This window comes from Kogia breviceps, chromosome 9, assembly GCF_026419965.1.
Source record: "Kogia breviceps isolate mKogBre1 chromosome 9, mKogBre1 haplotype 1, whole genome shotgun sequence".
In the NCBI taxonomy this organism is placed as follows: Eukaryota; Metazoa; Chordata; class Mammalia; order Artiodactyla; family Physeteridae; genus Kogia; species Kogia breviceps.
Genome location: NC_081318.1, coordinates 95,946,835 through 95,970,023, shown reverse-complemented (window position 1 = coordinate 95,970,023; position 23,189 = coordinate 95,946,835). Strand labels below are relative to the sequence as shown.

The following is a 23,189-nucleotide window of genomic DNA, read 5'->3' as shown; positions in this document are numbered from 1 at the left end:
TCAGTGAATAAGCATGGGGGGAGGGGAGGGTTCTGAATTTTTACTGAGATGCAGTGGCCTGAGAACCTGGTGGGCTTTTCCCAGTGGAAAGGATTGTGGAGACGTGTCTGCAAGCCCCCTGCTCAGCTGGTCTCTGGGTTTGCACCCTGGAGTCCCTCCTGGATGGTTAGGCTGTACACAGTGAAGCAAGTGGTCTTAGAACAGCCAGTGGCTGAAGCCATGCTCTGGATTTCCTGTGATGGAAATGCAATAAAAGTAAAAGGATTTGGTTTTTCCTTTCTTTGGTCATTTCTTTGGGATTGAGGTCTCAGGCTATGGCTGATTGGTACCTTAAAAGCTGCCACATTAGGTTTTTTTCCCCCTCTCCCTAGGGGAGTCAGGTGCCCTGCTGAAATGCCCGTACTCAATGGGGAGGGGAGGTGTCCAGCAGCCTTCCAGGCTCTCCCTGTATGCTGCAGCATCTTCCAGGATTTCAAGGTGGTAGAGCTCAGAGTTAAAACCACAGGCTCTGAAGACATCCACAAATCTAATGTTTCCTAGCTCCATGAACTTGGTCAACTTGTATCTCTAACCTCAGTTTCTTCATCTGTAGAACAGATATAATAACTGTACCTCTCTTAGGGTATTGTAAGAACTAACTACTAGGTGATTACTAAGGTAATTCAAATATTTAGTAGAGTTCTTGGCACGTGGGAAAGTCTTAATAAGTTATTATTACCATTGGCCAAAGGACAGAAGGGGTGAGACCAGAGGTTGCTGATCCAACGTCAGTCACTGAGGTTGCTATTGATGTAGTGGACATTTAATTCTGCATGAACGTCCTGACAGTGATTTTCTGTTTTCACTTCAGTGGGTAAGTGGTACGCACATTCAACATTAGCACAATAGATTCGTTTGGTCTTTCTGTCCCACGATCTGGAAAGAAATGTGTTGCAAAAGCTATAAACTATTGCAACCTTTTTCACTTTGGGAACTACACCACCTCAAAGAAATAATCTCAAATCATTTTTTAACTAAATTGTAAAAAAAAAAAAAAGGAAGAAAGATAAAAAACCAGACAGTAAGTAGTAAGAGAATAGCTAAGTACTCTAAAGCATGATGTCAGTGATTAAATATTACCGAACCATTTAAACTGACCAATATATGGGAATTAGAAACTTATACATGGAATAAGGTTAGTTGAAAAAGAATAGTCCAAAATATCAATTGCTTACTGTTTTGTTAATGCATCTATGTACATGAACAGAGAATGAGAAAATTTGGGAGGAAAGGTTTTTTTCTCTAAGATTGCTTCAGTCTATAGAATATTTTAATAGTGAGTATAAAAAATAAATGTTCTGTAAACTGTTTCTGGGCAAGGCAAATGGAATTTGAATAATTATAGGGATCCACCTAAAGCAGTCCGCAGTCCCTTGACCAAATGCAGGGGGGGCATGCGGGGGGGGTCATGAGTAAGCCCAAAGTAGGTGAGTTCTCATATCAGAATGATCGTGGTGTAAATCTGGAACACTTTACCCAGAGACATTCCACTTGCCTGGCAACATCTTTTTACATAAACTAAGACTGTTTTCTCCTATCACCAGCCTATCGACCTCTGGCAGTTACCTACAGGCGGGTTTTCACAGGCTAGAGAAACACAGGTTGAATAGGAATTACATATTTCTGAAAAATCTAGTAACTCTGTCCTACCCGGACATCAGTTCTACCCATTTTCAAAAGCTTAGCCAAATGAAGTAAGTGTGATGTTCACCTCCTGAGCAAAGCTCTTATCACTCTGACCCTGTTTCCCCACTTTAAATGCTTACATAGGCTTTGTCACCTGCACTGGAGGCTGGCAAGCTCATTCTCGAAGCTGCGGGGACAGAAGTACGGGCCTCTTTGTGGGATACCTTGAAACAGTGACAGATTTAATTCAGTCTGATCAACAAGAAACCGTTTCACAAGAGTAGGAAATGCTGCTTCAATCTATTACCATACAAAAATCTCACAGTAAAAAAACCAAACCAAAACAAAACAAACTCTAAGGGTAAAGGGCTGTCTTCCAAACTTGATGAATATTCTCTCGTTCGCAACTTGTTCTTTCAACTGATCATTCAAGAAAAATTTGTGGGAATAAAATATAAAACCAAGAAGAAGGCTTATCCATTGATTTAACTTTTTCTGTGAGTTTAGCAGCAGACCGCCTTGGCAGGGTCACTAATCGGAATTGTCTGGAGGTGATTTTGGAATCCCTGGTCTGGCCCATTCATTTTGTCCTTCGTGTCACACTTCTTTGTAATTTATCTTTGCTTACTGGTATTATTTTCCACTCTTAGTTTAGCAAAATAAAAATTCTCTTCATTATGAAGGCTTATCTCTCTACCAGAATGGGGGAATACTTCTGCATATCCCTTCCCCCACCCCCTCTGCCAGCTTGAGCACAGGAGAGCAAATGAGTGAATGAAGTCTGCAGAGCAATCCAAAACAGTAGTGGTAAAAATCAAAGTCTTGTTTTAGTTTTGGAAACTTCAGCTCCGCCCCCCCCAAAAAAAAAATTGCTGAGCAAGACATTTCTGAAAGGCAGAAAGAACTATGGATTTGAAGGGAGAAGCCTTGGTTCTGAACTCAACCCTGCCACCAACTAGCTTTGCCCTGCAGGCTGGTAACTGATAACCTCTCTAAGTGATAACCTCATCCATCAGCAAGCAGATGAGATGAGCTGACTTTTAAGATCCAGTTCTAACCTTCAGTGATTCTAAGTCCTGTGCTTCCAAATTCCCTGGCTTCACATCGTGGTCACAGTACACCCCGTTTCCTGCCTTCCTGAGAAGCAGCTAAGCCCCTGCCCAGAGCACAGAGGCCCCATTCCTCTCATAGCCACTGGTCCTGACCTTGGCTAGTCACCTCGCCTCTCTGGGTCTTCTTTAGCCAGTCAGTCATGAGGAGGGTGGAGACGGCTGGCTGCTTCCTGCCTGTGTCAAAGGGCTTGTAAAGACCAGTACAATTTTACAAAGGATGAATTCCTCCAAGGAAGATCCTGCCTGAGTAAAATATCTCAATGCTTGTGCTATAATTATGGCTGTGACATTCAGGAATCACGAGAGATAGGAAGAGAAGGATCAGGTGTCAGTATGCCTTGTATTTATGATAATGGAGTAGAAAGAGGCCTTCAAGGCCATCTAGGGACCCACTTCATTTACAGATAAAGGCATGGAAACAGAAAGTTTAAGTGAACTCCAGGCCATAAGCCTAATAATGTGGTGTGGCTGGAATTGGAGGCTGGATCTCCTGGCTCCTAGCCTAGGGTTCTCTCTTCTACATCAAAACAGAAGCCCTGGAACTAGCTCTTGGTTTTCACATCCTTGAACAGGATGGCTCTGGGAACTGAGCATGTATGCAAGGTCTCCTCTGATTCAGTGAAGAAAGATTCCCCAGTAAAGTTATTCGGTGCAGGCACCCTATGAACACTGGTCAGGCAGAAACATCCAACAATCAGATGATCCTCAAAAATCCACTTTCCTCCGCCCCGCAATTTCCAGTTCATCACAGGGTTAGAGTCAGTCGGCTTGGAGACAAACTGGCAGCCCACTGGTACCAGGAAGCGCAGAGGCAGCCCAAAGGCTTGTCCCTCATAGCCATAGTCAGTCTGGCTTCCTTTCCAGGGTACCTGGAACAGCAGCCAGAAATGCCTCCCTAATGAGAAAAGTGAGACTCAGCTCGGAGGTGGAGGGAGAGTGGGATCTGCCATCTTTGCCCCCATCTTCTTCGTTATCACATTCAACCCAGATCTCCAGCTTTGTGATCTCTAGTCCTTCCCATCAGGAGATCGGTTATAATTTCATTTATTTATTCGATACATAGTAATTAGGCACTAACTATATGTGGGGCTTTGTAGTAGGTACGCGGGGGCCAGAGGGGACTTAGGATTTCAGAGCGTTTGTCTTTTGGGGGTACAGGATTCCTTCCTGTAATTGTATACAGAGTTTTGGGGCATTTTTCTTGGGAAGGGTCCTTAACGTTGATCAAATCTGTTCCCCTGTGACAGTTAGGAACCGCCGTAGTGGCTGTACACCGGAGCTTTACCCCGTGCACCCACCCTCTTGGTCAGCATTCTTACCCTGCCCGTCAAGTCGAGACGACAGAGGCCGAACGAGGGTGAACAGTGGGGCATGTCTCCCAGGGTGCTGGTATGCTCTTAGAGCCCCAGGAAGGGGCTGCCCACGTCCAGGCCCCAGACCTGTGGATTCTGCCTTGAGCGTTGACGTCCTCCTGCATGTCCTGACCCGGCACCTGTGGCCCTGGACCTCAGTGAGCCCTGGAGAGGCCACAGGGGCGTGTGGACAGATGCTGGGCCACCTTCTGGATCTAGAAGACCCTTTCATTCAGCCCTGCTTTATGTCACAAGTCCTTGTGACTAAAGTGCTCCTGCTAGGGGTCAGGTTTGAGCAATTGCTATTTGTTATCTGAAAAGTCCTACCCTCCCCACCACCCCGAGGGACCACGTGGCCTCTGAGTGGCTGTCCGGGGATGGCTTGGGCTGTGTGGTTCTCTCACGACGTTCCCATGACACCGGGCATCCCCTCTACTAGTCCTGTGGCAGTGGTTTTGCAGGAGGATCTCCTGGTAAATGCCTCCCGCGAGAACTGTAGTGCGAGTTCAGCTTGCCACTTGATACAGAAATCTCAGAAGGTAATCACTGCTAGTTGGTGTGATATGATGTCAAGCAAACCATAGTCAGAACTGAGGCTTTGGGGGCCGACGCTGCAAGATCAGCACTCTTCCTCTTTGCCTGTTACGTACACGCATATGCATGTGACTCACTTGCTACAGATGATGTGCTGAGTTCTGTTCTTTCTCCCCCTGTAGAGAGAAGACACGGTTCAATGTGTAGACCTTCTCCCTCTCCGGCGTCTCCACCCTCCAATGCCCGGACATCACTAGTACAGGTGAAAACAAAAGCCTGTCTCAGCGGCCATACCTCTGCCAGCAGCTCCTCAAAGCCATTCAAAACGCCCAAAGACAATCTCCTAACCTCCAGCAGCAAACAGCACACAATCTTTTCAGCGAAGGGATCAAGGGACAAAGCATGGTGAGTGTCGGGTGCTGGCAGCCGTCCGTCCTCGCTGCTTGTCCCTGTCACCACAGAAGACAGTGTTTACCCAGCGGCTTTGTTCCTGGGCATCATGTCCAGGAATTTGGGGAAGTGGGAAGGGAAGGGACAGAAAAACAGAATGACGGGATAAGAAACCTAAATACCAGGAGAAACAGGGCATCTTAAAGCACTATCTGCCCGACCGGGGAATTTTTTCCACTCCTGAGAGCTGAGGCAAGTTGTGTCTAAGAAGAGGGTAACAGGGAAATATTCCTCAGTTATACGGTCACCTCTCCATTTTCCACCCCCGGTGAACAGAAGTGTTGGTATAAATAATCAAAAGCGCAGCCAGTCTGCCCCGCAGGGAGTGAGGCCCTGGTCCGTCCTCAGGGCCCTGGAAGGCAGGCCCCCCACAGAGCTTCCCATCACCAGCAGCCTGGTCTGCACTCTGTGAAGGAGCTGCCAGCAGAGGCAGGTAATTGGGAGCTGACAACAGAAGGAAGAAAGAAAATCCAAAGGGAATGTCGCTGCCTGTGACATGATGGGGTGGGAGAGGGCTGGTTGCAGGTGACTGTGAAAAATCAGAGGCTTTTAATTCACTTTTTTTTTTTTTTCTTTTCTTTGACTGCGTTGGGTCTTCGTTGCACTGCGCGGGCTTCTCACTGTGGTGGCTTCTCGTCGCAGAGCACGGGCTCTAGGCGCGCGGGCTTCGGTAGTTGTGGCTCGCGGGCTCTAGAGTGCAGGCTCAGTAGTTGCGGCCCACGGGCTTAGTTGCTCCGCGGCACGTGGGCTCTTCCCGGATCAGGGCTCGAACCCGTGTCCCCTGCATTGGCAGGTGGATTCTTAATCACTGCGCCACCAGGGAAGCCCTCATTCACTTTTTTATCTCCGTCTTTACTGAGAAGTCAGAAAAGGTTACCTGTGGAATGGACAGATAGGAAACCAAAGTGAAAATGAGGACAGGAAGCAGTAGATGAGTATCTTCAAATGCCAAGGACCCAACTTGGAACCCTTAGGGACTGGTTTAGTACAGAGCCTCTAGCCTTATCTTGCTGGCCTCGTGAAGGCAGACAAGGGATAACTGTGGACTCTGTTCATTTAGATATCTAAAGAGAAGACATCTTCTGTTAATTCATGCTACAGAAGATGTCTTCTTACACTTCTTAACGTTTCTTACACTTTCTTACATTTAATTACACTTACGTTCATCGCTGGGAGAGCTGTGGACTAAAATCATCCATCAATTGGTTTGTCACTGCACGCAGGCAATTTTGATGACTTTGTAAAGAGCTAATTATGCCAGATCAACTAAAGGGCCTCTTGTGACAGAGAGGGAAGGTTTAGACATGGCTGTCGAGGAGGGGAGGCACCTGTCACGCAGCCAGGGCTCACGGACGAGCTTTGTTCTCTTGAGTGTTAGGATCTCCATGCTGTAAGAGGACATAGCTGGTTAGGGAAGACCTGGCCTGAGTGTGACAGTTGGTGGCCTCTGGGCCTGCCTGCTGGTAGTGTGAGTGTCCTTCTTATGGTGACCTTGGAGAGCCCCTGAAAGGTTGTTTGCCAAGGCAGCATCTGGTGTCCTGATGTAAGTGCTTCCTGTATCACGCCTATGTACAAATCTCAGGTGGGTGACCTTGGGCAAATGGCTTGATCTTGGTGTGCCTCAGTTTTCCTCATCTGTAAAATGTGGTTACTGATATCCCTACCCCACAGGAGTTTTGTGAGGATGAAGTGAACTAATTTTTATAAAAGCAGAAAGTGTGATGTCTGGAGCAGGGAACACATTCAATAAATATTTGATGATAATGTTATTGTTATAGTATTATCACATGTGCCAAAGGACAGAGCTCCTAGAACCAGGAATACAGGTCGAGAAGCCCAATCTCCTGGAAAAAGTAGGGAAATGGCTCTTTAGACTCAGACTGAAGTTGCAAATGGAAAAGGATAAAACCGTTTATTCAGAGTCTAGAAATGAGCTATAGAGCAACTAAATGAGGAAAGCTGGGCAGGGGGCTCTTGGGGAATAAGTCAGAAGGAGACTCGGGGGTCATGGAATATCATAGCATGAATGCAGTAAATGATAACTGATAAACATGGTCGCAGGAGGGTGAGATGCAGCACCAAGAATTTTCCCAGGAGGCAAGGCTTCAAGGGAGACCTCTCAGGTTGGATCATCCTCCACGTTCAGGTCACACCAACTCAACACGCACTTACTGAGCCCTGCTATGCGCAAGGCCCCTTCAGCTAGAGGCAGAAGGTGGTTTTGAAAGAATCTGAAAAAACTAGCCAGGGTCCAAAGAAAAGCAACCAAAAGGATTGCAAGAAGGGAAATAAGCCCTTATGAAAAAAGGCCTCCAAAAACTAGAGCACTGACCTTGTGTGAAAAGCAGAAAGCTCCTGGGCAATTCACCTCAGTTCAAGTAGGTAGATATCTAGACAGATCAAGGGAGGCACGCTGAGTGAGGCTGAGCGTTGACTGCAGCAGCCTCCTGCCTGTTCTCACCTCTGGTCAGCCCACCCCCTGCCGACCGTCACTGGGGACTCATATTGGAGGGCTGGAAGATTTGGTTTGGGGGCTTCCAGGGCCCGCCTCAGTTCAGGGAGCCTTCCCCAAAGGGCGGTGTGTCAGAAGGAGCACTGGAGGGGCAAGGAAAGCCAGTTCAAGTCCCAGCTCGGCCACTAACTTTCTGTGTGACCCTGAACAAGTAACTTAACTTCTCTGAGTCTTATTTTCAAGCCTGACTATTTTGTGATTTTTAAGACACAAGCCTCAAAAATTCTCCCAAGGTTCCTCACTGTCTACTGAATTAAGAGTTAGGATCTCAGCCCTTTATATACTATAGAATCTATTCCAGTGGGTGCACAAAGGGAAAAAAAAAAAAAAAAAGCAGAAGCAGAGCTGAGTTCCCCTTTAAAAGCCAAGCACCTACGTCTAGAAGGAGGTGTATCTATAAGGACCCTCTAAAAACTGACTGCAAACCCCCCTAATCCAATCTTGATCATTCAGTAACATCCCATTACTCCAGCTTCCCCACCATGACTTCCCCTGGTCCCTTTGCCTAAACCATCCGTCATCTTTATTCAATTTAACATTTAATGAGCACCTACTATAATACTATGTGCCAGCTCTATAACAAGCCCTGAAGATATACAGGGCTTGGCACCTATGGCACCTTTGTGCAAGTTCGAAAAAGACCTGGATACAGCCCTGGACCAGAGTGCACAATTGGCTAATGGTCTTCATTTCTTACTCATTTTCTCAACCAGACATCTAGTACAGTCCGTAACCTGCACAACTGTACACTGCGCCCTTGAATACAAAATTAAATAAGACACACACACTGTCCTAGGGAGTCTGTAAAAAGAGACATAAGCTGGGACTTCCCTGGCAGTTCAGTGATTAAGACTTTGCCTTCCAGTGAAGGGGGTGCAGGTTCGTTCCCTGATCGGGGAGCTAAGGTCCCACATACCTCATGGCCAAAAAACCAAAACATAAAACAGAAGCAATATTGTAACAAATTCAATAAAGACTTTAAAAAAAAAAAAAGAAGAAGAGACATAAGCTAACACAGAATACAATGTGATAAGAGCTAAGATATTGGTAGCACAGCAGAAGGGCACCTAACTCAGGCTGAGGACTCAGAAAAGGTTTTTCAGGTCACACTTGAGCTGAATTTGAAGGATAAATAGGAATAACCTAGACAAAGAAAACTGGATTAGAATGGTAAATCTTATGATTGAGATAGATAGATAGATTTTTCTTTAAACACAATTTTTAAAAAACTTTTTTTTTTAAGAAAATGGGGAGGGTGTTCCAGGCAAGGGGAACAGAACATGCAAAAGTACTTACTTGTGGGGAGAGGCAGGAGATGAAACTGAGTCGGTGAATGAGGGCCAGGTTATACAGTTCTGCTGTATGAGCTAAATTCAGGAATTTGGGCTTCACCCTGAAAGCTGCATGGAGCTGTTAGAGGAGCCGTTTTCTATGGTACCGAGACCCACCCGACAGCAGTATAAAGGATGGCATGAGGGGCCACTCAAGAAGCAGCCAGAAGAGTGAGGCTGCTTTTGCATAAGCCAGGTGGGGCGTGGTGGCAGCCTGGACCCAGGCAGCGGTAGTGGATGTGTGTGGAAGGGGCCAGGTGGGAGAGGTCCCGAGGAAAACCCCACAGGACTTCGGGGCTGGTTGTATTAGGGCTCGTAATGCAAGGGAAGTGTTTAGGGTAATATTCCTGGCTTGGACAGCTGGGTGACTGGTCCTGCTACTTCCGCAAGAGAAGAACAGAAAGGGCCAGAGCCTAGGGTGGGGAGGAGAGGATGAGTTCAGCCGGGGAGTCCATGGAGTTTGAAGTATCTGAGAAATATCTACGTGGAGATGTCCACTGGGCATTGAGTGTTTGGTCCCAGAGGTCGGGAGAGCGGCATGGGCTGGGAATGGAGATTTGAGACTTGTCAGCGTAGACACAGGCATCGAAGCCGTGATACAGATGGGGATTCCCGGGAAGATACGTGGCTTATTAAGAAGAGCAGGAGCCAAGGGCAGGGCCCAGGACAGTGGGGCCCGAGGATGGGAGGAACCGGAGGAAGCAGGGTTCCTTCCACAGCATCCTGTCCCTTCTCTCCTGGCCCAAACCCTGACTGCTTCTCACGGTCCATCCCAGGAGCCACCTTCTTCTCCAGGCCTTTCTCTCTTATTCTCTTCCTTGCTGCCAGCCACCTGATTCACTAGCGTCTCCGTTTAATCCCCGCTGCACTTCACTTCTGCCTTACCCGTGACTCGTTCTCTGGTGCTGTATTCCTTCCGCTCCGTGGTAATTGCGGGGCCTCTCCCATGGCAGGTCCTCACACTCAGCAAACACAGTCCCCTTGTCAGTAAATATTTGTTGAATTGAATGAAATGGATCTGACCATTGGAAAGCATCATAAGATATCCATTCCTGGAGATGGTTAACGCCTTTATCTAGAATTGTTCAGACTGGCACTGTCCAGTCACATGTAATGTGCACCACACATGTAATTTAAAATTTTCTAGTAGCCACTCTGGAAAAAGTGATCAGAAACAAGTGAAATTAATTTTGAGCAATATGTTGTATTAAACCTAATATAACCACAGTATTATTTCAATATATAATCAGTGAGATACGTGGTTCTTTTTTCTTTCTTTCTTAAGTCTTCAAAATCCTGTGTGTGTTTTATACTTACCGCACATCTCAACTTGGACACTAAATTATCACTGGAAATACTTGATCCATGCTTAGACTTCATTTAAAAAAAAAACAAAAAACAGCGATTATAAAATAGATTTGCCTACTAAGTTGTTCCAAAACATACTTAAAACATTTTCTTATAACTGAATCAAGTACCTGTTTTTAAATTGTAATGAATTAAAATTAAATAAAAATTATGGAAGGAACTCTCCTGCTTTCTCACATTCGCCTGCTGCTGCCAGGGGTCTGGTGGGAGCAGACCCAGAGGACCCAGTTTGGCCATGTAGAGAATCCCCTGCCCAAACTCTTTTCCCTGCTTCCAGGAGCTCTGCCTCTAAAGGCCAAAGCGTAAGCCGTGCCTGCAGGTGGTGGGCCGTGGCCTTTAGATGAGATTAACAGCAGGTTAGCAACACACCCTTTTCCAAGTAGCTCAAATTCACGTGTCCGGCCATAAAACACCACTCCTAAGTTCAGGCCCACCTCCTGCCGTCTCACATAAGGTTAAATGGTCCATGGATTTGTTGTTTTCTCCCTTCTGTGCCTGGAGAGGTTAAAAAGTAACTGCATTAGAAGAAAGGGGGAAACAGGGCATCCCTGTGCTACCAGCCTTGTCCCCTGCAGATCTGCCTAGCAGCACCCACCGTTCGCCCAGCTCCCAGGCTCTCAGAGCCCCTCTCCACTAATTCACCGTCCTGCCCATGGGGACCACCCCTGGGGGAGCCAGAGGCCAGATAATACCCTGCCCGAAGCCCATGGAGCCCGTAAAGGTGGAGGGAGGTGGGTAAGACTTCCCAGGTGGAAGTCAAAAGGGAAATTATAACTGGCTCTTTCTGAGCCCAGACGAGGGTCTCAGACTTTTCTTATGAGTCGCTGCTCATCCAGAGAACCAGCTCCTTGCGTGGGGTCTGCATCAGCCGGTCTGACTTTCCCACCTGCTGCCGCTTCAGCCACCCTGGTCCAGCGCGGTGGGCGATGGGGGGAGCTCAAATCCGCAAAGCCACTGATGTGGGCGGGAGCAGGGAGGAGGTTTTCCTCCCCCGCGTGGCTTGCTGCCTTCTCTTTGGGCCTTATCAGCCCACTGTGTGCTGAATGCTAAATGTGCTCAGCCATTAAAAATGCAGAAGACGAGCCTGCCGCTCCAGAAGGAAAATGAACCAGAGCGAGAGAAAAATCAGCAAGCTCCCTGGTCTCCTTGCGAGTGCCCGGCGGTGGGTGGAGAAGGGGCCCCCCTTCTCACAGAGGCAGGGCTCCTGTGGGTGTTCAGGATGGGAGGCGCGTGCTCCTGGGCGGCGGAGGCTGTGCGGTAGGAGAGCTCTGGAAGCCCTCCCGCCGCTTTATGGAGAAGGAAGTGATTAACTGCGAGGCGCCGTGGGAGAAACGAGGCTGGCTTATGGCTCTTGCCCGGTGTTGGCATGAACTGGGGGCAAGACCACGGCTCAGTATCGATGGCTCCCACGGGACGTAGGGAGCGACCTCAGGACTTTGGCTGAGGCTGGAAAAATTCTAGAGACCCAGAGGGCTGCAGCAGACCCTCCAGGTGACCTAACCGCTCTGACCACCCCAGATCCCTCAGCAGGGTTCTTGCAGTGGCCCTGCCCTCCTCAGTATTCTTCAGTGGCCCTCAGGTTGTTTGCCCACAGAAGCTCAACCCCTTTGGAGGTAGACACATGATCTGGCATTTCCCACTTGTCCAATGGCTACTGCCAATGTTTTAACCCCTTCATTTCATTTTCCAGGTGTCCCGATCTCATTGTAGCTCCTCGTGTGCTGTTTCCCCTACCAGGAGCGGCCTCCTTGCCTGTCCCTACACATACTTAAAATCTCTGCATGAGCATCACTTCCTCCATGAAGCCTTCCTGGACTTTTTATACAGACTGAGATGCTCCTTCTTCTAAGTTCCCATTAACACTCAAGATGCCACTATAACGGGTACCATCATCCATGGTACTTGTTTGCATCTCTATCCTCCCCTGCCCTCTGCTGCATGCCCATTTTTTAGCATGGAATCTGGTGTCCAGCAGATATTGCATAAACGAATGAACAATGAGTGAGTGAACGAAGGAAGGGGTCTGTGAAGTACAACTAACTGCTCCTTCTCCTTCCTCACAGAGATGCTAAAGGAAGCAACAGTATAAATAATGATTCTTTGAGTTCTCGAGGAGAAATCAGGGTGCCATTTTCCATCACGGAATTCTTTTTCTCCGTTACCATTTATTAGAGTTAGGAGGAGAGAAGAACTAGGTCCTGGGTGATAAAAAGGAAAAACCCTCTGTGATCTGGCAAGAAGGGAAAGGTATTTTCTTTTCAATTAGAGGCAGCAGTTGCAGTCATGAGCATAGCACAGCCCCTGCGTGTCGTGTCCCAGGATGCACTTGACCACATAAGGAAAACCCTGGTCAGAAGGGAAGTGAGGAGGTGGCACGGCGCTCCACAGAAGTCCCTCCCTGGACCCCCACTTACAGGTCCAGCCCCTCACACACGAGATGAGGGGGGCACATTGTGAGGGCAGTTTTTGCCCCTAGTGGCACAGGTGTGGGTATCAAGGGAGAAGGAACGGGGCAGAGGCTGAGGGAGGGGCGGTGGGTGGACTGAAGGAGCAGCCAGAGGTTTCTGTGATGAGCCCCAGGATAGAAAGGGCAGGTGGATACGAGGATGGAAGGGAGGCAGGTTAGGAGATTCAGGCATCCAGAGGGGATAATGTCCCTGCCAGGACAGGGAGGCATCTGGAGCTTAAGCATCTAAGTGCTGCCTGTTCCCTGAGTTTCAGAAGAACAATGGACAGCTCCTTGGGTGTAAACTCAACTGACCTTGTCAAGTCACAGAAGTGCTCAAAAATAAAGACCAGAGTCTAAGGAAGGAAAATATAGGCTGTGACAGCTGGGGAGAGAAAAGAAGTGGCATGACTGGAGAGAGAGAGAGAGAGAGAGTCTGAGCCATGAAGTTTGGTAACCATGGTCCTTCATATCTGCAGAGCACGTTTGTCATTTTTAGATGCCTTCGTAGCCCCACTCCCCTTTTTTTTTTTTTTTTGATTTCTTTCTGTTTGTTTTCTTTGTTGTTTTTTGGCAGCACCGGGAGACTTGTGGGATCTTAGTTCCCCAACAAGGGATCGAACCCAGGCCCTCAGCAGTGAGAGCGCAGAGTCCTAACCTCCGGACTGCCAGGGAAGTCCCAATAGCCCGACTCCCTTTTGAGCCTCAAGGCTACTCGGTGATGAGATGAGGAAACGGATGAAGTGGCTCCCTGAGGTGGCGCACACAGCTGGACAGGGGTGGAGCTGGGGCTGTGATAAAGATCCCCGCCCTTAGAGCTCCCTGGAGGTCAGCCACTTTCTCGCCCTTCGCTTTGCTGAACAAATGCCCTGGGTCAACCTGTCGAAGCCTCAGGTTCCTCATCTATAAATTAAGGGTGAGGAGGAAACACAACCTCCCGTGTGGGCACAGCCTACAGCCCAGCGCCTGGCAGTGCTCAGTGTATGCGTGGCAAGGGCGAGTGAGAGTCATGGTGGGGGGTGGGCAGGTCGACAACACCTCTGCAGTCTTGTCATCGCCACGGCTCCTCCACCAGGAAGAGAGACGGCTGCAGGCGGTCCTCTCCTAAAGCATTTGTGCTGCTGGAGAGCTGGTTTGCTTCGTATTGTGTCATGTGATTTAACCTTCACTGCAAACATTGACTCAGTCATCAAACACTGATTGAGCCTGAGTGCTAAATCGTCTGTATGTCGCTGGGATAACTCCAGAGTGATGTATGCACTTGGTCCAGCTCCCCACCCTCAGGTAGTTCATGGTCTGGCCGGGCCACAGAGTCTTAGAACTAAAACCTCGCTCTTTGTTGGGATAAGTGTGGCAGAAAGGCCAAGTAAGGCACAGCCGGCACTGAGGGAGGAGAGGACCCGTCTTCCGGATCAGGGCAGATGGGGGCGTGTTCACCCCGAGGAGGGAGGCGGGCACAGCAGCAGAAGGAACCGCCCACCCACGCCAAGGCGCAGAGCCAGGCGAACGGACACAGTGTTCCAGGAGCTAGAGTCCCGCGAGGCGCTGGGAGAAGGTGCCCGGGGCGGGAACCGTCGGGGGCCAGCTGCGAGGTTGGACTTGGTCCCCCCGGGCAGTGGGGAGCCCACAAAGTCTTCTAAGCAGCAGGATAGCAGGGTCGGGTTTGCATTGGTGGAGATGGATTGAGCACAGAGAGAGGCTGGATGGTGATGGGAGTTCGATACAGGTTCAGGCAAGCCGTGATGACGGTGACGACGAGGCCTGCAGTGGTAACGCAGAAAGGGTGACAACGTGGGGGAAGGTCTCCAACTGGATGGTGATGTTGTTAACGTAGAGCTTTTTAAAAACACCCGGTCCCGGCTCCCCGCCTTCCCTGGCAGGGCAATGGAAGATGTGCTGTGAGACTCCCGTCTCTCCCTCTGGGGCCGTGTTGGCTGCAGGGTCTGAGGGGGGCCGTCCGTGAACGTGCTGGCTGCGCGGGCGCTGGAAGGCGAGGGGAAGGCCCGGCCGGCGGGGCGGCTTGGAGCTCCAGCAGCGGGAGCCGATGACCTCTGGTGGCTGCAGGCGGGAGCGCGCCCACTGGGGCTCCTGAGCCGAGGCCGGACCGGGCCGGCGGTGGGGGCTCCGCTCTGGCCTGCACAATCCACAATCCACTCGCTTCCTGATCTCTTTCATCTCACATCCTGCCCTCCAAGGCCCTTGATACCGTTTATGCCCTGATGAGAATTTCACTGGGTACTCATTTTCATTGTGAGGCTTTTCGTTCTCACATGTAGAAGGAAAGGCACTGAGCAGGTATGGTTGGTTTGGTCCGGGCTTGTCTTAAATTCCACCCGGACTCACTGCCCGGGGCCGCACCCCTGCAGGCAGGCTGGTCTCCAGTGCGCTCCGGAGACAGCCTGTCCCGCTTCAGGTACCCTGCTGTGCCAGTACTCCATTTTCCCTTCGTTATCTTCCTCTCTCCTCTGGCTTGCTGATTTTTCCCACGATCTTGGGGTATTATGACTCCCCAGGAATGTCAGGGCATTTAGTGCCCATTGATCTCTCATTGGGTTCGGAGACCACCTTCTGAGCTCCGTGCCTCGGGAAGCCCTGATTAACAGAAGTGCCGGAGACACTAAACAGAGGCTGATGCTGGGACTTCCTGCTTCCAGGGAATGTGGAGCAGCCTAGAAGGGGGCACATGCAGTTCTTCTTCCAGAAGGCGTCTTAGCGCCAGCAAGGACCCCCATTGCCTCACACAAGTCAGGGTTGCAGGAGACTACATGTTCGTATGAGAGGGGGCTGGAGTTCCTCTCACTCTTCTGGAATGTGTATGCAGGTGGGAGCTTTCACCACTAGTCCAGGCTTGGGCCGTGCCTAGGAGACTAGAGGTAGAGAAGCAGGTGGGATTGTGAAGTAGGGCTGAGGGCTCCTGGAAGGGACTGAGGCTGAAAAGGCTTCTTACTCGGCCCTGTCTTTCCCCTTCTGCACCCCCAAGACGTGGTCCTCCACTCTGGGCAAATATGGAGGGCCGTCTGCTCCCGTCCATCTTCCATTCATGCCCCCCACATCCTCTTCCACCCCTCCCCCCATCGTGGGACCGAAGGGCTAAGAGGACAAAAAGTTCTGATGGTGACAGTGACTTGCACCCCAGAAGCATCAGGGGCAGTAGGGAGAGGGGACGGCGTGATCCTCTCCTCCTTTTTGTTTTTGCTACAATCTACTGAGGACCAACCATGTGCTGAGCACTGTATATGTATTATCTCGGTTAATCACTTCAAATAGCTGTCATGACCTTCATTTTACTGATAGGGAAACTGAAGCCAGAGTAGTGAAATTCTGAGATGAGCCAGGCAGGGCAGCCTCATATGCCTGCCTGGGCGTTGCACTGCGAGGCCATCCTGCCAAGGAGGTGAGGAGGAACACAGGCCAGCGCTCATCCACTTGCCAGGCTGGCCGCCATTTCTTAATTCCCACAGAAGTCAGATGGCTCTCCCACCGTAATGCATCTAGCAATAGAAGAGGCGGGATTTGGATCTAGGTTTGTCTGATTTCAAAGCCTGTATTCCTAACTGTTATCCTAAATTATCTTGCAACACCTTCCACATTCTATGACTTTCCCAGAACAAGGACGGGGCACAGACCCCCAACTCAGCCCTACTTGTTCTCCCTGATTTGATCTTAGTTGCCTCTGGCCACGTTTAAAATTTGTCAGAGTCAGCTTGTTCATTTCTCCCTGCCTCCTAAGGGAAAGTCTCACATCATTCTTCCCAGCGACTAACCGCCCCTTCCCCCAATTGATGGATGAGATCTTGACCTATCACCCAAGTCACTGATGAATCTTCTTGACACACTTTAATCTTCTTGGCCAGCGATGGGCCCCCGCGAGCTCCTGTGGGTACGACTCTGGGCTAGCATGAGACCCTGCTAACCAATCTTTTTTTTGCCTCAGCTGCCAGGGCCACTCACCCCCAGTAGCTGTGTGGTCTGCCCACATTTTGCCAGCTTGCTGAGGGTGTGTTATGTGGGAGGGCATCCAAAACTGTGCAGAGGCCAGGAGAGATTATGCATGGTGCTTCCTCTCTGCCCACCAGGCCTGACACTCAGCCGCAGAATAATATTAATCAGGCAGATTTCCTTATTTCCCGTGCTCGGTGGTTGATTACCCTGTTTACTGTTTGCTTCAGGTGTTGACAAATTGGCTTTCTGACAGTTTTCCCAAACTTTTTCCAGATTGAAAAAAATACTATACATTCATTCGTCAGGATTTATATAGCACTTCCTGTGTCTATTATACCAAAATAGGACTTTGCAGCTCTGTTATTTAGGCTGATTCTTAGGGATTGCCTGACTCCCAGACTTCAAGAATGTCCCAAGTATTCCTTCAATATCAAGAATCTAAATTTGACTTAAGGGCCTGATAGCAGCCCCCAAAATGCACCCAAGAGAGCCAAATAGAATTCCTTCTCTGAGGGCCTTTTAAAATAAGGTCAATTCCTTTTGATTTGGGATGACTTAGCTACTATCCCTTCTTGGAAGGCAAGAGGCTGGGTGAGACGACCCTTTCAAGGATCAGCCAGTGGGTCAGAGATGCTCAAAATTCTGCCAGACCAGAAACACAGGCTCATGGGCCTTAGTTGAAGGAATTGGTGGGAAGAAATCAGACAGCCGAGAACTCTCATCAGACATGTAACCCACAGCACAAATACCATATGTCTTCAGGCTCCTGCCTGTCAACTCCATCTTTCCCCTGTGCTGCTAAGTGGAACAGGGCTGGCAATGATTTCTGCAGGCCTAAATATTTTCTGGACCATTCTTTTAAGGCTTATCTGTTGATGATGGAAGGATAAATCATGATCGCCAGGAAAGCATAGCTGGAGGGAGAGCAGCTTGTCTGACAACACGTTGGTGGCCCTCGAAATGGCACCGTAAGATTCTCCACCTCTGCTCTTTTGCAGACATCACTGGGCGGGGAGGGAAATCTACCTGGTGCCAGGAGAACCATTTTTCTTAAAGCCAGAGGACTCTTCTTGGTCCAGAAAGGTAAATTCAGGCAGGCCAAGCACCCAGGAAGAAGACGCCGGCAGCCGAAGCAGCATAAAGAAGCAAGGTAGATCCAGCAAGGAAGATGAGGGGGGACTGTTCTCAGCTGTGGGATCCCTTCTGGGGACCCGGGACAGAGGCGCAGAGACAACAATAAGTGCTCCCAGTATGTTAGACACAGAAGGGGGACGAGCTGCAGCCCTGGGCTCCCTGAGAGAGTTCTTCGCAAGCAAACAAAACAGGCGTTATGAAAGCAGCAGGGAAAGAGTGGGGACACGTCTTTCCCTTTCAAATCTTGCTCCTCAAAGAAAGGACAATAGTGAGTTGGTAAATGCAACCAATTGTGAGACCTCGGTGCGTGTGTAAGTGCATCCCTTAAGATTGAAAGGGAAGGGGGCTTCCCTGGTGGCACAGTGGTTGAGAGTCCGCCTGCCGATGTAGGGGACACGGGTTCGTGCCCCGGTCCGGGAGGATCCCACGTGCCGCGGAGCGGCTGGGTCCGTGAGCCGTGGCCGCTGAGCCTGCGCGTCCGGAGCCTGTGCTCTGCAACGGGAGAGGCCACGGCAGTGAGAGGCCCGCGTACAGCAAAAAAAAAAAAAAAAAAGAGAGATTGAACGGGAAGGAACTTGAGGGCTTTTGTTAAACTTAGGGGAAACGAAGCAAAGAGGCTAATAAATTCCTTAGTCAGTCATCTGGGTGTTGCCAATTCTCCACCCCTCCCAGCTCCTAGCAGCACATGGAGGTGCTGGAGTTCCTGTGATTTGAGACAAAGTGGGAGATACTCAACCTGTGACAGCAGGGTGTCAGAATCTTTTGGCTTCTTTCCAAATGTAAAAAAAAGTGAGCCTGTTATTCAGGATCTGCTGCCCGGGCTGGAACACTATACTTATTGGCTGGGAGAGGTGATGGCAGAGGAGGGAGGGAAGTAGGAAAAGGGACAATGCGAGAAAGGAGGAGGCAGTCCTGAGATGATGGTGTTAGGGCAGCTGCCCTCCCTCACACATGCGGGGGTCTGTATGTAAGTGAAACAGGACCCGGGGCTCTCAGTAGTGTCTTGTGTTAGCCAGGGCTGAAAAAAAAATCAGACCTCTGGGATTGGCTTTCCAAATCGTGTGGTAACTTCTTGAGATCATTTGCTCCTTGTTCATCTGTTTGGGATGTGGGGGCCATTGCCAATAGTAGTGAAGAAAGGAGACTAAATTCTCAGCTGGACCAATGGCTGACATTTATGCTGGGGAATGAGGGTGGTGAGGTTAACTAGGAAGGTCTCTCTCTCTCTCTGTGTCTCTGTGTCTCTGTCTCTCTGTCTCTCTGTCTCTCTCTCTCATTTCCCCTGAGGATGTGTTTGACCCTTGCTACTATCACTGAGCTTCCTGCTTCCCTGTCTTCTCTTAACACCCAGCAGAAGTACCTTCCCAGCTCAGGCCACAAGCAGGTCGCCTTAGAGGGGAAGCCCAAAGCCTTTTGGGGGAAAGAAAGGATGCTAAAGAAAAAAGGATCAGAGATGGTCCGCAGTCTCTCCTCCTGTCTGTCTCTAGCCCTTCTCCATTAGCTAGTGGACACCCTTAGAATTCCCACCCCAGCAACTCAATCTTCCTTCTCTTCCCACTACCAAGTGGCTGCTTGCCTGGCTTCAGGGGTGTTTACTCCGTGGCTCCGCTCCTCACCTGGTCTTTGGAGCCCTTTGAAACATTCCTTCCTTAACACCCCCCATTCCAATCCAAGAGGAGCACACATCAGCCTTCCCTTCTTGTTTCTGATGGACTTCAGTTCCACATCCTGTCTCTGGGCACTAGCACTGAAGTCCAGCTGGAATTACGGAAGCGCTGGCAGTAGAGGATGTGAGTGCACCACGCTCAGGCAGTGGAGAAAATCCCAAATTAGATCAGTCACACATACTCGCTGGCTTGGCTCAAGCTCAGTCACTAACACACAGTCAGGAAGAAGCATCACCGTCAAAGAGGTGAGTCACGTGGCACTGTTCCAGTGGCTGGACCTGCTGCACCTGTGCTCTCGTAGCTGCCTTAAGGTGCTCGCGGGAGTTGGACCGTGACTTCAGGGGAGAAACGCAGACTGTACTGTGAGCATCTGAGGACCACTTGACTCAGTTTTTAAATTTATTTCAGTTGGTATAATTGCTCTGGATCATTCTATCCCAACGTCATATCTCTGTCTGCTAAGCCCACGAGTACTCAGCATGCAACTCAGACCGGCTCATGGGACAAGAGCTGGATCTGGAGCGTGAAGTTCCTAATTTCCTTTCCTGAACACACTTGGCTTCACAAGGAACTATATCAGAGGAGGCCACACACGTGCTAGAGAATCTTTTCACCTGGCTACTAGTCCACGTGTTCACATCAACACTTGAAGTTTAACTTTTTTCTAAAGAAATAAAAGTCTGCAGGTCAAAACAAGGGTGACAGATAAATCAACAAGAGCTTTTTAAGTAGGCTCTTATGATATGTATTTTTAAAGTCAGGATATTGAAGTGTAATTTAAGTTACCTGAGTTTGTAATTTGTGGGATTTTTTTTTGGTTTGTACATTAAATTTTTTTTTTCAACTATGGTAAAATACACGTAACAAAATTTCCCATGTTAACCATGTTTAAAGTACAGTTCAGGAGTATTAAGTACATTCACATTGCTGTGCAGCCGATCTCCAGGACTCTTCAGCTTGCAAAACTGCAACTCGATACCCATTAAACAGTATCACTAAACTCGATACTCCCCTGCAACCACCATTCTCCTTTCTGTCTCTATGAACTTGACCACTCCAGGTGCCTCATACAAGTGGAATCATACAGTATTCACCTTTTTCTGACTTGCCTATTTCACTGAACATAATGTCCTCAGTGTTTATCCATGTGTCAGAACTTCCTTCCTTTTTAAGGCTGAATAATATTCCATTGTATGTATATACCACATGTTGTTTATCCATTTATCCATCAGTGGACATTTAGGTTGCTTCTACCTTTTGGCCACTGTAAATAATGCTGCTATGAACAAAGTGTACAAATATCTCTTTGCGACTCTGGTTTCTATAATTTGTGTCTTTTAAAATTGAGTGAAGGAATGAGCCTGGACGAATTCCATATCCCATGCCTTTGCATTTTTTTACCATTTGGAAGAAATCAGGAATGCAGCACTAATTTCACCAGGTAATATCTTTGCAGCTTCTTAGTGTGCTGACTCTTCAAGGGCTTCTTGTGCTCTTCTTCAGCGATAGGGGAGTGCTTTGAGAATTGCCATTAACGAGAAAGTAGCAGCAGTGCAGCTATATCTCGGTGATTGAAACACTCATCAAAGGCTGAACTGTCAGTGACTTGGTGTCTAACTAAAAACCACTGTTCCAGTTTCCCCTCACGTGGGACTTGAAGTCCCATCCCATGCTTCCCCGGACCAAGAAAGCACGTGGTCCTGGGGTGAAGTCGCAAGTCTGGGAGCATTGTGCTTCACTTACTGAGTGCCCTTCTCACTGGCAAAGGCCTATAAATAACATGCGGGATCCTGTTCCAGAGTCAGCAGAGGGGCAGGGGCTGAGGGGTTGCTGAAATAATTTCACGAACAAATTGATCAAAGAAATGATCTGTGAATGAATCGTAGGGAGGGGAGAGCCAGCCAGCCATGTGGGCAGATAAGACTCCTCACCTGCAAAACCAGCCTGTCTTTCATGTCCTCCATTGTCTGCAGGCATGTCTAAGCCCTCTTCTAGCCCATTTGGCATTCAGATAGCTAAGTCAGCTTCACTCTCAGCCCAGAAATGACTTGGGGGGCTGAAGTGTTCCCATTCTGCCCCCCTGCAAGGAGGAAAGGGAATCTAGTTCAGGAACCAAAACAAAGCTTATTCATCTCATCTCACCTTTTCAGACCCCAAGACAGAGTTCTCCACCCACCCCCCCGCCCAGACATAGGGTCATCCAGCATGAAATGCACAGAAATCAAATGCATATCCATTACAGGAGAAATGGCAGGGGAGTGGGGCTAAGGTGACAGACTCTGAAGAGCAAACATATACCTTTGTGCTCTGTCTTCTTAAAATTCATCCTCTCACCTGGCAGCCTTGAGAATTGCCTATTTACATAAGTAGCTGCCTAAAATGGAATATTAGATAATGTTCCATGGCGGCTCACTCAATCTGAGCCCATCCCCGGGATATGAGCGATCCAGAAGTCCTCTGACAGTGTATAGCATGGCACGCTGGCCCACAGCCATGCCTCCGTGTTGTGTGAGCTCTGAGCTAAACAGATGTCAGGCCCGATCGCCTGGGTGGGAGACCAGCAGAGCGGGGGAGGGAGGGGGCGTGAGTCAGCACGCGGCTCCGTGGCACAACGGCCTTCGTGGACAGACGGCATCGCTTCCTGAGCTTCACAGCAGGCGCCTTGTTTTGCCCAAGGTGCTGTCTCAGAGACTACCGACTAAAGGGACTGAGAAAGGGGGGAGCTGCAGGATCTACGGGGACAACCGGTCCAGGAGGTAATCAGTGAGGTCTGATGCCGTCCCTGGCGCTGTGCCAGCCTCACACCCCCTATTGGTCCTTTCCAAGGCGTGCATCTCCCTCCCATCAAAACTGGAATCCTCCTGTTCTCGTATAGGAGGAGTATAAATAAGTGATAAGGAAGTGTCCTGATAATGATAAGCAGGGATATCTTCTCAGCAGACCAGATGAATCAAAGAAGGCAATTGTGTGTGTTTGTTCATTTATTTTTCAGTGTTCCGGTTCCCGTAGTCAGTTTAGAGAAAATTCCTAACCTAGTGAAGGCAGATGGTGCCAATATCAAAATGAACTCTACAACCACTACTGCGGTCACTTCCTGCTCCACCTCATCCTCTGCCGTCTCCACCCCACCTGTAATTAAGCCGGTCTTGATGTCCAAGTCAGTGCCACCTTCCCCAGAGAAGATCTTAAATGGCAAAGGAATTTTGTCTGCCACCATAGACAAGAAACACCAAAATGGCACCAAAAACAACAACAAGCCTTACAGGAGACTTTCAGGTACGTGTCTGTGTCCTTCGAGTCTGGCTTGTCATCAGATTGCAGTTGAGTTGCATCCAGAACGTGGGAGTGATGCTTTCTTATAATTGAGCAGGTCTGTTTCATTTTAAGGGAGACACGGAGTTTACCTGCAAACAGGAAACCCCACCCCCACCCCCGCTAAAAATACAGGGGAGAACTGGTCCTCTTAATCCCGGGCCAGATGCAGAACCTCGCTCAGCTCAGCACTGGGCAAGAGTTACCTTAGTGACCCCAAGGCAGGAGGCTCTGCAAGCCCTCAGCTGCCTGTGGATTCGGAGGGTCTTGACCTCACACTGACAGGCCGAACTGCCCCCTGGGTTCCCGAAAGCAGAGTCGGGCAACCCGCCGTGATATCTCCCAGTAGCTCAGGGCAGGCTTG

General features: G+C 49.2%; 1 protein-coding gene across 12 annotated transcripts in view; it reads left to right on the top strand.

Moving 5' to 3' along the window:
* The window catches only part of ATXN7L1 (ataxin 7 like 1), a 253,101-nt gene that overhangs the window by 186,165 nt on the left and 43,747 nt on the right, over positions 1-23,189 (top strand). For 11 of the 12 annotated variants that reach the window (XM_067042825.1, XM_067042828.1, XM_067042824.1 and 8 more), the window contains 2 exons: positions 4,846-5,068; positions 22,506-22,789. In XM_067042825.1, coding sequence (XP_066898926.1) covers positions 4,846-5,068; positions 22,506-22,789 — 507 coding nt within the window. The remainder of the gene's footprint in view (positions 1-4,845; positions 5,069-22,505; positions 22,790-23,189) is intronic. The other variant, XM_067042830.1, reaches the window with a different exon arrangement.